The sequence below is a fragment of the Stenella coeruleoalba genome (genome assembly GCF_951394435.1).
Source record: "Stenella coeruleoalba genome assembly, chromosome: X".
NCBI lineage: Eukaryota > Metazoa > Chordata > Mammalia > Artiodactyla > Delphinidae > Stenella > Stenella coeruleoalba.
Genome location: NC_137152.1, coordinates 118,636,668 through 118,653,731, shown reverse-complemented (window position 1 = coordinate 118,653,731; position 17,064 = coordinate 118,636,668). Strand labels below are relative to the sequence as shown.

The following is a 17,064-nucleotide window of genomic DNA, read 5'->3' as shown; positions in this document are numbered from 1 at the left end:
CACTCCAGGATTTTGTCTCAGAGTGGAATGCTATTCGGATCCAATCTGCATCTTGCAAGAGGAAGCCGTGGTCACAGTCAGAGGAAGAGGGGCTTTTCACGCCATCCAAGTAGTAGTTTGTGCAGAGGTGGCCAGCGCGGAGCAACAGCTCAAGCCTTGCCTCTGAGGAGCTGTATTACAGGGCAGTGCTACGGCGCCAGGGTTCGAACCCCAGCTCTGCTGCTACCTACGCTACCTGCCTGTGTGATTTGAGCAAGTGACTTAATTCCCCCATCATCAAAATGGCAATCACGAACACGACTACTACCTCACAGGGTTACGGAAGGTTGAAGAGTTTACATGTGGAAGGCGTTCGGAGGATTGCCTGAGGTGCAGCGGCCACTCCATACACGGGATCCATGGTCATCTCCCAAGTGTAGGCCAACATGGCCACAGGGAGAGAGATGCAGTTTCCCAGGAGGCACCGGGGTTCAACATTAGTTATCTCATTCCTTCTGGAAAAGCTCCTGTTAGCCTTTCGATCCTCTGGGGTTCCCATATTGTGGCAATTAAAGGGAAAGATACCCAGAGGGAGGTTTCCCTGGGCAAAGGCTGGTAAGGATCTGCTCTTGCGCCGAACTTCTGAAAAAGTGTGTGTGGACCAGGCGGCGAGGCCTCGCTTGGTTCCATCTACCCTAAAAATAGAGCTCGAGCCTTCCAGGCCTGGCCACCTCCCACACACGTATCTAGACAGGGTCTCCGTGAGTCTCTGCAGGCCATTATCCCAGTGCTGGGACGTCCTGCCCTGAGAAATGAGAACACGGTGAACACGGCAGGGCTGCCCTCAGACCCGGGGAGGGCTGACGAGAGCAGAAGACATTATACTTCCTCTGTGTGGCCCTTTCTCACAGATGATGGAATGTGCAGCAGAACTGCCCAGATAGGAAGGAACTGGCTGCCGTGAGAGGGAAGTTTTATTCTCCTCCGATTTTGGTTTTGGTTTTGTTTTTTGCTTTTGGACCAGCAGAAGCTGGGTAAGCACTGCTAGGGAGAGTGAGGGAAGGCGATGACCAAGGAGCTGGCGTAGCTCCGATCCCCGTTAAGGTCTGAAGCTCTAAGGCTCTCCACAAGCGCCGGGACGCGTACCTGGGAGGAGGCGCTCCGGAGAAGCAGCCAGCGCCTCTCCTCTCCCCTCCACCTTCGTGAGAACTACTCTACGTAGTTCACGTGGATTCATGAAAATTGCTCCTATTTCTCCTTCGATTTTTATAGCTTTTCTGATTCTTAAAGTTCAGGTTTTAAACGGGAGATTATCGTTATGGGAAAAAAAGACTGTAGCTCACAGAGAGCCTTAATTCTCCTCTTAATAGTTCCAGAGGGATACAGAGTATCTGTACTGACTCTAAGAAGGCCTCCTCACCCATTGTCTATTTATGAAAATTCAGCCTCATTATTAAACGCCGGCCACGTAAACAAGTGCGGCTTAATTCGCCAAAGCAAAACGGTTAGGATTTCCAATGTCTTTCCATTCTGTTCAACATGAAGGTCTAATAACTTGACAGTTTAAATTCAAGACGCCGCAACAGTTTGGGACCAGAAACTTGGAATTCAATAAAACAGCTTGCAAGATATTAAAGGCTTCTGTCCCCAGAATATGTTTTCTTTTTTTCCAGTGTAGGCTGCTTCATTCACTACAACCTTTTAAACATTGCTCTCATAAAATGCACAAGCAGTCTTTAGGAGAAATTAGTTAAATGGCTCCCAGAAAGCAGTGTTGTTTTTCCCCTTTCGAAACACTGCCGTAAGTATCCCAGCTCACTAAGAAAGGGTAAACAAGTCCGAAAATTTATCACATGTAACAGGTATGATTAAAAGGAGGACTGAAGAGGTCAGTGATGCTCATGCGAGGGGCAGTCCTGTTGTCAATGCATTAGACCTACCCAAGGAAGCGAATAAAACTGCAACTACTGTGCCGTTTACAGGAATAAATGTCAGGAACCCAAAGACAGAGATGGGGGGGGTGGTGACAGAGCGCGGAGCGCTGCGGAGTTGGAAGTAGCGTCAGGCTTCTTCCTCACGGCTGCTGAGGTCTGGCTGGGCTCCGGGCACACTGACAGAGGAGCCCGAAGTCACAGGAGAGGCGAAGTGAGTTCAAGGACCCACATTACACAAGCCCATTCAACGTGGGGTTGTCCCGCCCCCGATCACCACCACTAAAATAGCTGGAACTCCTTTTCAGAAAAAAGTAGCATCAGAACTTCATTCAGGAAATCCAGGTGCTGGCACACGTTTGAACAAACACGCATTCACAAATCCCCATTTCATGACCTAGCAGGCACACCACCCTGCACAGCCCACAAGGTGAGGCCCACGTTCCCAAGTGAGACCGTGATGGATTCCAAACTTCCCCAGCCCGTGGGGAATAAAAGGAAAGAGAAGGAAAGAGGAGACACAAGAAAACTGCAAAAGTAGCCCTAACGCTGGCATCGCACCTTTTGCTTCCGTTTCTGGCTCTGTAGCTTCAACTTTTCCTTACCAGTATTTACACCCCTGCGGTTTTCTGCTAGTGTCGTTGTTGCTGTTAAATGAATGTGTGTCACACGAACCCAAGACCCTGGACCATTTCTGTGGAGTCATATAGGCACATTCATTCAGTTACTTTCCCCCTTTCTAATTCCTACGAACGACAGCAAAAAAAATAATTAATTAATTAAAGCTCAACGAAGATTTATGAGGGGACTCGTTTCCCAACTTCTGCCCCTGTAGCTGGGTGAGGCCGCTTAACTAAAACATCTCTGAGAAATGCCATGAGCCATGAAGTTTCTGACTCGCATATCATTTATGATACCCCTGGGGAGCGGGCCTGCCTAAGAAAACCGAGGCCCAGCACCCCATAAGGTTCTCATTACAAACAGGAATTTGCCAGGCCAGATGCACTGGGGGTTGTCAAGCTCTGCAAACTCTCCCCACCAAAAAACTCATAAATTTTGCAGAATATATTGCTTTTCCTTGAATTTTTATGATTATGTTCAATTTCAGGAAACTTACCCCATACTTCATCATTTGCCTTCGTTTTTAAGAGTTATCTGACGTCCATGAAGTTCTATGGACTTTCTACTAATCATGTTTTTTAAATCTTAAAAATATAAGCCTACGTATTTCCAGCCAGCCACGAATTTAAAATCTCCCCCCTTCTTCCAATTTTGGTATGCAATTGCAGGCCGACCAGATTTCGAAGGTTCTCTGCTGGACAAACTCACCTTTCCATCTTCCATTGAGGCAAGGAACCCAAAGAAAGATGGCAATAATGGTGATCAGAGTGTACAAGGTAGTCAAGACTTGGCACTGAAACCGGATGGGTGACACTGTAAGACTCAGAGGCAGGTACTTGCCTGGAGCAGTCACGGTAGCATTCACAGCCCAAGGAAAAGACTCCCCAACCCCAGGGTCAAGGGCATTGGAAATGGTGGGCTACAGTTAGGCACCTAGGCAAAGTTTGGTGTCCTCCCACATTTTAACTTGGTAGAGTGAATTTTAGTGATTTCAGTGCTATTTTGCTAAATTTACTTTTCATAATACATATTACAGGCTTGAATACTTAACCAATCTCAAATTCGTTACCAACCCCATCTTTCAGCTAATCGTGTATTAAGAGGGGCAATGTCTATAAACCGTTTTGCTGCCTAGCTGTAGCTATGGCAGTTCTTAATGCTACACCCAAACCAGAAGGCATTCTTTACACACCCCAGAAACCCAGAGGCAAGCCAGATGTAATCCTGTGCTAAATCAGATTAGGTGAAGCAGACAAAATCACAACTTTATTCAATGTGTCATTTATCCCGGGTGACTAATGCATTATTTGTATGAAGTTAAAATTGAGCTTTGAGAAACTATGAAATAAATCAAATGCCCTACTTTATGTAATTTTAACAGACAGATCCCATTAGGATTTTACTATGCATAGCTGTTGGTTAAAATCATTGACCAGTATCCTTATAAATTAATCAACCGAGGTAATACTGGCTCTGCTGTCATCATTTGCTACTAATCTACAGTTAGAATTCACTTTAACTTTTCAAGCCTCTTGAAATAGGTTCATCAAATTTCCATTTTTTTGTTCAAAATATATGAGTAACTGTGATGGTTTACAAAAGCCACTGGTGTCATTTTTCAATGGCATTAGAGCGTGCATTGGCATTTCATTGTCATTTCAGGGTGAAATGCTAACAGAATCCAACCATAATCATCTTCATCATTCTTGATAGGAACTTTTATCACTCGCGGTCTGAATACATGTGAACTGTTTAAAGTTTAAACTGTTACAGAACTGCAAAACAAACGAATTGGCCAAAATGTCTAATTGTAGCAAAAGGGATATGGTTAATATTTAGTAGTTAACTTTTTAAAAAAGATCATCATGGCTCTTGCATTCCTCCTGGATCTTTAATACTTGGATATGTTTCATTTCTGATTATGAGACCTAATTTATTAAAAACCCGTAAGTATCTACAGTTCCTCCTCCAAATATGTACTTAATGCCTGGTTAGTTTAGCGAACTGGGCGCTTTACCTCCACTAAAATGTCCTAGATTTCTTCAACACCTTTTATCTTTCTGTCTTCCTTGACCTGCATCTCATGACCTTTAACTGTGTACTGTAAAAACAAAAAAATAATATTTAGAGAGTTTTTTTCCCAAGGTTAATTTTAATTCATCTTGAAGTTTTAAGTTACCCATCAACTCTGATACAGCTGATGTCCAACTCTGTGAAGGCAGAGGGGAAAAACACCTATCTGCTGGGGTGCTCGTTCAATATGGTGGTGTGTGTAAAGCATGGAACACAGTGCTTGGCAAATACGAGTTCTCTTACGCTGGCTCTCAAACCATCTTACAGCGTGCTGCAAAATGAACACATAGGGAAACTTTTCTGCACATCCTTGAGATGAAACTGCAATCTGAATCCTCCAGAGGCATAAATAGAATATGTGTTCGGTCTAAAAATACGTTAGGAAAACCCAAATCCTAGGTTAGCCTCCAAAGCAGGAGCTATTTTTAAAACAAAGAAAGAAGGGAGGAAGGAGGGAGGGAGGGAGGGAGGGAGGGAAGGACAAACAAGAAACAGGAACAAGGCAGCAGGCTCACAGGAAAAAATGCTATCAAAGTACGGAGACGAATATTCAGCAAACGTTGAAGGCATGCTCTCCCCTCCACCTTTGTACTACATGAAAGCCCCATTCTGATGACAGTAACAATTTAAGACACGTTTTTTAAAAAAAAGTCTGCAAAATTACCCTTACGGCATTGTCATAGATACTAAATGCAGGTGCACCTCGCAAAAAGAAACCGCTATGCGTAACAATCTAAAATCACAAATTTGATGAGTTTAGCGTTGCTTAGGAGAGATTACGCTCATCAACAAAGAATTCCCCACAGGATTCCTAGCAAGCAGGTGCGCACAGAGAGACTTACTTTATAAAACTAGGAGCCTAGCTGTTGAACACGTCTACCTGTACCTACCTGTCTGACCGTCGTGATTTTAGATCTTCTCTTAGACCTCATTCTTGCACCTCTGAACTATCTCTTCACAAATCTGATCACACAAAGCATTAAGCAGGTTACTGTATATCAACCCATTGATTTAGTCAACAAAAAGTAACTGAGCACCTACTGTGTGCCACTCTTCTAAGCACTGCAGATGCAGTGGTAAATAATGCCGCCCCCCAAGAACTCCCCCCTCATTGAGCCCACGTTCAATGCATCTTCCTCCCGAGCACCGAATCTTGTGCTTACACCAAAGAGGAGCGAATCGAGCATCTCTTGTTGGAGTAGATATCAGGGCAGTTACACCTCATATATGGTTATGGACTCCAACCCAATGCTGGCTTGTAAGTACTAAAGATGAGTGCCAAAGGCCTCATCAGCCCAGTCCGCTGCCAAGCCCCGAAGCACACAGGGCTTGCCACTATTCTAGCATCTCTCCCAGGGCATCATCACGGGCTAGCAGCTCAGCTAAGTATTCACAGCCTGTGCGTTAACTGCAGCTCTGCAGCATACTATCCGTGTGACCTTGGGCAAGTCGCTGAACCCCTCTGTCCCAGTTTCCCTGCCCTGTAAAATAGGGAACTCGGATAACACAAATCAGAGCCATCACATAGGAAATGTAAGCTCTAATTATTATTTTCACTCATTATTATTAATGTGATTCATTATGGCTTCCCACCTAGAGGTAATATTTTGAAGACCTAGCATGGCGCCTGAATGAATCGGACAAGCCGACGATGCTGCACTCTGAACTGGCTGCATTAGGCTATTACTCCGGGCCAGACACTAGGATTACACCAATAAAAGACATGTTCTCCTCCCTCAAAACAACTCAGGTGCATTGGACGCCTGTTCAGGGCAGTATGGCAGCTCAGAGGAAGGGTGTCTAACCCGACGGGGCAAGAGTATGTGAGTTTGGGGACGCAGGAGGTATAGGAGGATTGTAGCTAGCGGCTTCCCAGAGACAGAGCTGAGATTCGAAGGATGAGACAGCCAGACGAAGAATTATTTGGTGGCCGAAACAATTCATTATAAACACAGATGTAAACACCAATCAGATGGTAAGAAGGCATCAACTTACGCTTTAGGAAAAAGAAAGACTAAAGGAAAAACATCAATACACACCTTCCACAAAAATGAGCTCATAATTTTTTTTAAAAAGGAGAAAGAACAAAAGAACAGATATATCTGGGTACATCTCAAGAGCCGCGATACACGCTTCTTTCGAAAATCGCTACTTTGCCAGCAATGGTGCCAACTTACAAACATTTGTTTCAACTGATTCAGGAAAACAAACTCTCATTTGGTATTTCTTTCAAGAATGCTTGCCTCGATATTTACATAATTCAGACAGTCAAATAATTGTCCAGAATTCTGTGGCTATTCCCCAGCAAATGGTGGTCAGTGGTAATGAGAACACTCCACTCACACAGCAAAACATAACTTCAGCAACTATGTGATGAACGTGAGCTACTATTCAAGCAGTAAACTCCGGGTCCAAAGGCAACTGTTTAACAGCAAGTGTCGGCTGCTCCTGGTCTGCTAAACAGCCCCCATTTCTGGCTTTCCAGTTCGCTCTGGGCATTGCGGAGGACTGCTTCTCCTCCTCTAGCTCACGTTCCCTCTCTCTCCCTAAATTCCTATTTTACTTACATCCATGCCACACCATTCCCCCCAATCCAGGTCTACATTCCACTGTCAAGTCAGTGGGGCCAGAGGTCATCTTCTACATTCCTTTATCTCCCCCTAAAAGTGACTGCCGAGCAAAGCGCTGGGCACAGAGCAGGTACACAGTGCAGACAGTTCTGGAGAGGGTGACAAATACTGAACCAGGACACGAGAGCTCCGGACCTGACCTAGCGTTGTCACGTATGGACTGTACGTCCTTGGGCAAGCTATTTTCCCATCCTGGACCTTGGTCTCCACATCTGTATGAAGAGGAGGCTGGACCAGATGATGGTGAAGGGCCCTCCAGTCTTGAAACACTGGGTTTGAGGAACTGATGAATATCTACACACCTGAGCCAAGGCTTTTGCCAGCAAATAAATAATGGCTAATTGATGAGACCTCTCCAGGATTCCACGGCACTCCATCGAAAACATCCATCACGCTGGAATTTAATTCAGTTACTGTGGCTGTGCCGACCTGGCGTGGAACCACCAGTCCCTTTGGAATATTAATTTATTAAAAGAAATTAGTTGACTGACATCCTGGAGGGAGAAATAAAGCCTCTGCGATTGCATTTCTCGTTGTTCACTGGACAGTTAGGGCGTCGTGTACATATTGCCACAGTCAGAAGGTTAAAGTGTCCTCATAACACGCTCCTTCTGGTGGGTTGGTTTGATCAAATCACACTAGAGACCCAAAGGCCAAGGAGACATCAGACTCCTAAGAAACTTCTCCCACTGACTGTTAAAGCCCAGGTTACAATGCAGCACCACTACAAGACGAGTAGGGTTTTATTTTTTATTTATATAAAAAGAAACCATTTCAATGCTATTGCCAGGAGATATGTGGCCTACAAAACACAAAATCTGGACTCCAGGAATATGGTTTAATCAAGGCCACCAGTATCTGCTACTGAGACCTGGTTTTCACTGAAGCCGGTCGATGATGCAAAGAACTATTATTTGGAAATCTAAGCAAAAAAAAAACCCCATTCTTTATGGGATGGAAGTGATGGGTTTCTTCTTTTCCTTTTCTCCAGCAAAATGAACATTGAAAAAAATAAACAGATGAGTGATTTTAACTTTGTAATGAAAACACAACCTGTTTCCTTAGCTTATTTCCCAATGTGTGGCCTTTATACCTTCCTAGACCAGCACAAGCCTCTTGAACAACCAAATCAAAGATTCCTTTCAATCACTGGCTGATTTTCTTTTCAAAATGAAGCAAAATGCACAGGTATATGAAGAATAGCATTCCATAAACTAAGCAATTCATAATCAAAATCAGATTCTAGCTGGAGGGCTATTGTCAGCCCTGCTTAAATCAGGCCATTTTATTTAAGCACTCAGATCATTTCTCTCAGCTCAGTAAGTAGGTGGATGTTAGCAGCTAAGGTCATCGAAAAGATTTACTTTAAAATAAATTCAACAATTGCGAGCACCGCCCTCTCCATGGTATAAAGTGTGCCTCGCTTTGAACATGCATATAAAATTTCATTAAAGTGCAACATAAAAGTTTTACATTAGAGGAACCCAGTGCTGGACCTTTGTTTAACAGTCATGATAATTTATGGCGTGGATCTGCTACAGTTAAGTAGAAAAACAGGCTTCTCACGATGAAATACAAGGCATAAAGGCTGAAACTCAAGGAAAGCTGGAGGAATCCCAACCCTCCGACCACTCAATTCTTCTTCAGATTTTTGTCACACATACTTCTTCAACGTTCTCCGCACAGATTGAGACACAATACCAGTCCTGTACCCCTCTACCTTCAAAGCTGGTTTTCTCAGTTCTAAGCATATCTTAGGATTCCTAGAAATCTATTTTTTTAAGCACACTGATAAATAACAGGGGTTCGAGTTTTGCCTTTCCCTATTAAGCTTTTCTTGGTTACCATCCTTCTTTCTCGTTACTTTCTGCGCAAGAGACCAGACTGGCTAGGAGACCTTCAAAAAGTTACAATTAAAACACTATCAGGCAGGCAGAGGGGAGGTATTACCACCAGGATCTAAGCAACTGTCTTTGGAAGACAGAAGCATTTGCATAGAGCCCTCTTGGAGCTGATGGGGCTCTCATATCAATCAACACATGTTTCTTGAGCACCTGTAATGGGAAAGGCACTGTGCTGAATGATGCGAGAGGGCGTACGCCACTGCCTAGGAAGCGGTGTGGCTATCTAAACACAAACGACTTAATGCAACAGTAGTGACTCAGTGAAAAGAACACTAAACACAAACCCTGAGACCATCCACACACTGTGAAAACTTAGGCAAGTCACTTAACCTCTCTGAACTTCAGTTTTCGTGTCTACAAAACGGAGCCAGTAAGACCAGTCCTGACAAACCCACATGGTTATTGTGAGAATCAAATCAAATGATAGATGTGGTAAGTTATAAAGCTTTGGAAAGAAATGTTATCAAGCTCCTATGCCCAGCTTTGAGGCTCCCAATTAACTAGACAATATACCATGGCCTTCTTTAAGTTCAGGTACCAAATCTTCAAAATTAGGGTATTCGAATTTAAATGGACAGTTCTCAAGGACTTGAGTTTTGCCATCTATATATATATATTATACATACTATATATGAATGGCAAATTACAATACACATATTGTAATTTGCCATTCATACGTTTTCATTAAAGGGGCATCCATGAAAGAAGTGCTAAGGGATTGTACCATTACATAAATTGTTCCTTATTCAATTAAAAGAAAAAAGCAGAGTTCCATGGCTAGTCGATTACATGGTAATTCCACAGATTCTTTTTTTTACACAAGCATCATATACACAGTCCAATCCGTTTGTTTCAGTGAGAGCTAAATGCTCGAACCCACACAGGAACAATAAATAATAGGCAATGAGGTTTTGCAGAAAGGCACTTGAGCTGGAAATTGGGAGATGCGGATTCCTGACCCAGCCCTACTACTAACCAGGCTGTGTGAACTTAGGTGAGTCAATCAACCTCTCCAGGGCTGTTTGCTCATCTGTAAAATGGGAATAACACGTGTACGTTCTGATTCACAATGACCGAATGAGATGATGTATGGAGAAGGATCCCACCTGTTGGAAAGGCTCAGACAATATGTCAGTTGTTGCTGGTGCAGGTTCTGGGATCAGCTCCATCTAGGCTGGAACCTGAATTGCATCACTGAGTATCTACTGCCTCCATTTCTTCATCCAAAAATGGAAATCATAATAGGTCCCATCTCATAAAGTTGTCTGAAGGATTAAGTGAGACTGAGTATTTAAAGCACTAGCTACTCCGTCATGTTTGGGGCACAGAGTAAACACCCAAATAACAGTAGCAACAACGAGGATGCGTCCTACTACAGGTACAGGTGAAACACACACACACACACACACACACACACACACACACACACACACACACACACACGACACACTCCTCAGAAAGGTTTCTCCAGGTTGTGGTCTTGAGTTCTTAAATCAGCAACACATTTCTTTCCATTATCAGTAAACAAGTTTTTAAAATCTCTTTCTTTATCCCACAGCAATCAGAAAAAGACAAAATTAAAAGTGAAAAATGTAGTCACTGTACCAGTTGTTTTGTCTACATGACAGGCTAATCAAGTATGTGGTAGTTTCCCTTTCTGAGGTATGAGCTATAAGCTCATAGGACTATGGCTTCTAGATTGTTCCAGAGATGGCCATTTTATTGGGCTTTTACGATTCTGAAATTGTTAAATATGTGCAGATTTTTCATGCAAGAAATAGTCTCAGCTAAGAATAATGGGCATGAAATAAAGGTTCAGCACATTAAAACCATTCCTATTCAACAATAATGAGCATGTTTAAATACGATATAATTTTTATCCATCTACAAAACGCTTAAATGTTTGGAATCTCGTTTATGTCTATAATGACAGATTCATATTTGAGGCAGTCGTTTTCAATCTTGATTTGTATATTTTAAAGTTGTTAAATGCTTGACTGAATCATTAGCAAAACAATTCATGTATCATTAAACTGATTTCTAACATGAGATAATTTTCTTCCTTGTCCAATAGACGTGCCTTCTAAGATTTACGGGGACAGCATTTATCTTTGGGGGTTTCAGTGGGTGTGGAGGAGACCTCGTCACTAGCTAATTTCACCACCTTGAGTCTCGCCCTCCCATATACTCCCTTAAGAAACTCAAGCCCAAGTGGTTTGCTGAATGAATGCTCAAACAAGCCGGAGAATGCATATTGTACCAGCAAAAAAAAGACCACTGACTGTCTCCCTTGCAGTGGAAAACAAACAGAGGCGGAGGGGGAAAGATAAATGGCTGGAGGTAGAGAAAGAGAAATCCTGGCAACCTGGAGGCGCCGCCCCGCCCCCTCCACATTCCTGCCACCCCCAGGTAGACCAAGGTTGCGTTCCCTGTCTCTCCCCGACCTTCCCATCCATAAACAGGCCTCTTCCACTCTTCCGGAGGATTGCAGCGCAGGAGGCCTCCAAGATCTGTGTGCGCAGAGCAGGGGGAAGCAGCCGGGCTGCTGCAGTGCATGGGCCATGCCCAGCTGGAGCTGAAACAGTTCACTTTTGTCTGGAGAGCAGGGTCCCCGCCCCCCATGGCTGAGGGAAACTGGGGAAAGCGGGGCTGCTGGGGCAGCCCCGGGGGAGGAGAAGCCTGGCCCGCACATGGCCCCTTCCCAGCCTGGACGGCCCCACACAGACCTTTGAACTTTCTATTTATATAACAGTTTAGTGAGTTTAAGTCTCTTCCTGTATAACTGCCCGTTTGCAAGCTCGCCTCTAATTAGGCTACTTGTGAGACACCACATAAAAACTACAAACCATGGATGCCGGCCCCCGTCCTTCGCTGTGAGAAGTCGGCCACTGTCGCAACGGCTTAACTACAATCTTCACCAGGCTTTTGAACATTGTGACTTTGCTATCACAGTGGTTTCCTTTTCCCTTTTTATTTTTTAGAATGAGCCCTTTGCTGTATCTATCTTCCCTTCTTTCCTTCTTTCTTTTTCAATAATAAAAAGAAGATAAGCATCTCTACAAAAAACCTCGGCCTGTCACGAAGCAACACCTAATCAATACGGGAGGGGTGCTTGCAGGGTGGAAAGGCTGTGCACTTGGTAGGCCCTCGGATTTTGCTGGTAAACAAGTCCAAATCTAGCCACGTGATCTCCAGACACCTCAAGAATTCATTTACTGGGTTACCACAGACAAGTCTACGGAGTGATTTCAACGATAAAATTTGATTTTTTTCCCTTTACCTTTTTTTCTTTTTTTTAAGAGCAAGTGGTGTCTTTGGTGCACACAGCCATCTGCGCCTTCCTCTTCCTTCACAGAATGGTTCATATTAAACTCAGACACAGGTGAACATTGCTCATTCACCCAGGAATCTTGAAGAACGAGAGCTCTGGCCCTTTAATCGACTCCAGAGCATGACCCATTAAGAGATTCTTGCCGGTGTGTGAAGTCCAGGGCTCTGTTCCGTTAGGCACCGAGCACTCCCAGACTCGGCACATCCACACTGCAGTCACCCGTGCCCCATCCTTTCCATTTGCATTCCTCCTGACAAATGTGTGTGTCTCTAAGTGGGCGCGCACTTTTTGCTTACTGTAGTCTAGTGTTTGCAAATGACACAGATGCCTGTGTCTGTAAAGTCTTTCCTCATTAAGTCTTGGAAGATGAGTTTGTTTTTTAGCTGGCCTGATCCAGTTATTGTCAGACATCTAGGGTTGCGGTAGAGATGGCTCAGAGCTCTCTGTTCCACAAGTGACTGCTGAGAAGAGATCCAATGGAAATGAGATCCTTAACTTGGCTGGCGCCTTTTTCTTCCTAGGACCTCCTGGGGAGTTAGGGGTGGGGAGCAATGGATGCCATCAGTCTAAGCAACTACTTGCTCCCCAGGAGGGGAAGTAAACATATAATGAACATGTAATTGGCATGCTCTGAATGTCCAAAGAGAGTTTGGAAAGGTACACACTCCCATTCAAGGCAATAGCAAGCTTTTTAGTTCATCCACTATTCACATTGATGTTCCTTTTCTCTGTCGGGGTGTACAACACACAGGCGCACAACCGCATTACAAATGTTTACAAACACAGATGCATAAGGAAGCTTGCCCCTCACGATCAAACAGTAAGAAGGAGAAATTTTCCTGGAACGTGTGCACAGAGGGAAAAGGCCAGCTTATTTATGCAGACGCGTTATACTAATTCATCGGTATTTCACATAATATCCACGGAGTGTCCAAGTCTGCATGTTTCTTAACTGATGTGGCATAGTCAGGGATAGTTTCCAAAAAGGGACAAAAAGAAATCACAACTAAAAGAGCCCACCTCCTTTAAATATGCAACTGCATGTGCCTAAGATTAAACTGAAATTAAAACAATATAATAAACATGTTTTTAAAAACCTAATACCTTGTATATATGTTTAACATTTGAACTACACCCACAAAATCACTTATAACGTCTGTTAAATTAATGATGTTACCCACACCATGTATTAGGCAAATTGTATGCAAATAGTAATGCTGTGGTTATCAGTGGTGTGCAAAATAAACCAGCAAAGCAGGGTAAAGGCTGTACACAGGAGCGTAATATTTAACTGAGCAGTAATTTTACCGTGATCTTTACTTTTAAATAACAACAGCATGGTTGTTAAAAACCGTAACCTGTTTTTCTGCACAGCTGATAAAACCCTGCATGGTATCAAAAATGCCTTACAGATTAATACTGATACAGTGTAATTTGTGGCTTCAAGGATTTACCCGGAATCGCTGTAAAATAAAATGTATTTAACTTCTGATTATCTTGGATTTGCAACTAAAGGAGTCATGATTGACATGATGAAGCTATTGGCTAAGAGTATGACCCTTTTCTAAAGAAGGAGATTGCCTAAAATATCACATCAGCAAAGGGAAATCCTTGTAAAAATACACAGCATTCATCGTCAACGGCTGCCAGTACCTTAACATTGCAAAAGATTTCGCACTGTCGGTCGCTACTATAGATTATTCCAACTACATTTGAAAAGGCAATAGCCAAGAGTGCAATTCGAAGTCGCTGCCGCCGCGCCTTCCCCCCGTCTAATTCCATAGGCTGTGGGGGGAAATCGATACGTTAGAATGTTATGACAAATTAACAGTGATAACGTTGGTGCAGGAGGTGAAGCTTCTGTAAAAGTTAATAGATACGCATATCTATTTATACACACGCGCGCGCGCATCACGCAGACTAACAACTTTCCGGCTCCCCAGTCACCTCTGCACCATCTTTCACAAACCTCTCGGGGACAAGCTGACGGTATTTGGGGAAGAGCCGACTAAACCTGTGAATCCGAGCTGGGTGCCCATTAAACCCACAAACCTGCGGCTGCCTCCCAGTGGGGGGCGGACGGGGGCCCGGCCGCTAATTAAATGTGCGTTGACGTCGGAGCGGCCAACTTTAGGGGCCAACTTCAAAAACCCTCAGTCTGGAAAGCCAGACGCCGCGGTCGGCCCGGACCGGGTGTCCCCCGCGCGGTGGCCCCCGAAGCCGCCGCTCGGCGCCCGAGTGCGGGGAACTTGGGCCGAGCGGGTGGCAGGGAAGGTGTGCGCGCCGCGCCGTGCGGGGACCGGGGTGGCGGCGGGGGCGGTGGCCGCCGAGGAAGCGGAGGGCCGCCGGTGGCACCTCGCCGCTGCCTGCCCCCCGCGGCCGGCCGCCGGCGTCGGGCACCTGGAAAGTTGGGGGCATTTCGGGCGGGCAGCATCCGGTGCGCTGGGAAGGCCACCCGGCCAGCCGTTCGGGGAGAAAATCCCGGCGGAGGTCGCGCGCCTCAGCCCCCGGGCAGCACCGGATCCGATTTGGGCCAGACGCAACTCTTTGGACTTGGAGTGTCAAACGACGCCCTGGGGACCTGCCTCCCTCCCTCGGTCCGCACCTCCCCCCACCCGGGCACCCGACCGAGGAGTCGCGGCGGCCGGGGCCAGAGGTGGCCAAGAGCAAGTGGGAAGGCGTCCCGGGCGCCCCACCAAACCCCGGCTCCTCTTAACAAAGGCGAAAAGCCCAGCCCCGGCCCAGGGACTCGCGCAGCCAAGGAGAAGGCAAAAATCAACACCTACCACTGCTGCTCCAAGTCCCAGTCCCTGAAAAAGTCGAATAGATCCATAGCGGCCGGGCGGCTGCGGCGGCCGGGCGTCCGTCCCTGCTGGCGACGGGTCTGCGCGGCTCTCGGCGCGGCTCGCTCGCTGCTCTCCGGCCCTCCCGCCCGGCTAAAAGTGCCCGGGCCGCATCGGCGGCGGCGGCGGGCGCCGGAGGTGCCGGGTCCTGCGCTCTGGGGCGGCGACGGCGGCGGCGGCACCGGGCGGGCAAGTGCCTGGCCGCCCGCTCGGCTCCGCTCGGTCCGCGGCTGCCCGCGCGCCCAGCGCCCCGACGCTGCGGCGGCAGCCGCTGCGGGCTCGAGCCGGCGAGGCCGCCCGCCTGGCGGGCTGCGGGCCGGCGGCGGCGGCGGCGGCGGCGGCGGCGGCGGCGGCGGGGGCGGCCGGGGCAGCGGCAGCGGCGCGGCGCGGCGCGGCAGCCGGGGCGGCAGCGGCGGCGGCGGCGGCGGCGGCGGCTGCACAGGCGGCGGCGGCGGCCGCGGCAGCATCACACACTTACACACTCACAGGGGGCGGAGCCTGGACAGCCCGAAGCCGCGACATGGAGCCGGCACATTATCATCCCCGGATCTGGCAGGGGCTCGCTCCGCCCGCGCGCGCCGCCCGGGACCCCCCTCTGTCAAAATCAGCTGGTGGGAGCGGCCGCAGAACTGGGGAGCCGGGCCCGGGTCCCGCCCGGAGGAGCAGTTGCAGGGATGCGGGAGGGTGGCCGGCGGGGCCAGGAGGCAGGCTTCGGGAAGGAGACCCTCTCTCGGAACCCCTACCTCCTCCCACAACTGGGAGTTACGCTTCGGAACCAGAAAAGAGCGCACAAACTGCCTCGGGGATGGGGGTCGACCCCCGCTGCGGCGCGCGCAGTCCTTGCCCGGGGACGCTCCTCGGGCCCCCGAGTACTGGAGCAAACTTTGGTGGGCCCAAGCATCCCTCGGCCCCGCAGCGCAGAGCACTCGGGGCCAGGAAGGAGAAGGCGGTCACCTTCACCGTCCCCGCGGCGCCGAGCGTCCGCACCCGGGCCGGTCAGGCATGCCGCAGTGCCTTGCCGGGCTGCAGGGCGCGTTGCGCACCTAGTAGGTCCGCAAGCTCTGGGCCCTGGATTCTGTAGGCTGCAAGGGTAGGCACGAGGACCACACTGTGTGGTCCTTGGGTTCCGGATTAGGACGCTGGGCAACTGGGTTGCACTACCACCTTCTCCGCACAACCACCGCGTGCCTTGGGCAGAGGGCTTCTGCACTTTCCTGCTCTGGGAAATGGGAAATCCTCCGAGTGTGTCCCACTATCATCCCACCCTCTGACTGCCTGTCTCCCTTCTGGACGGAGAATCTCTCTCCACGTGCAGCTTCCTCCCTCCCTTCAGCCTCCACTGGTGGTCCAGGATCGGGTGGATCCCTTTAGCCAATGCCCTTGGGGAAAGGCTTCCTGGCCTCTGACGCCAGAAAGCGGTGTTGGAAGGGGCGGGGCCGGGGTCTGACACTTCAGGAACAGGAATACCCTGGAGTCCCCGACCTCTTCTTTGCCTTCTTCATGTCATCGTGCAAGCAAAATAGTATTGGTGCATTGTTGAGAGCCTAAGGTGAGGACCCTCTTAGAAAGAGCAGTAGACTGAGCACTGACAGAGCTGGGTTCTGACTGTGTCCGATACTGTCATTGGTTCTCTGTGTGACTGAGCGAGTAAGTCTCTTCTCTGAGGCTCATTTTGTAAAAGAGGCTTGATCGCGGTGCCATGTGGCTCTTGCTACTCTGTTGTTGTCCTTTCTGTTTGAATCTGCTTCTCTA

At 47.5% G+C, this 17,064-nt stretch overlaps 1 protein-coding gene across 4 annotated transcripts in view; it reads right to left on the bottom strand.

Annotated features, from left to right (window-relative positions):
- AFF2 (ALF transcription elongation factor 2) overlaps positions 1–15,578 on the bottom strand; it is a 492,108-nt gene extending 476,530 nt beyond the window's left edge. For all 4 annotated transcript variants that reach the window (XM_079909775.1, XM_079909777.1, XM_079909776.1 and 1 more), the window contains exon 1: positions 15,256–15,578. In XM_079909775.1, the coding sequence (XP_079765901.1) occupies positions 15,256–15,302 (47 nt within the window). In that variant the 5' untranslated portion in view covers positions 15,303–15,578. The remainder of the gene's footprint in view (positions 1–15,255) is intronic.
- Between the last annotated feature and the right edge of the window lie 1,486 nt (positions 15,579–17,064).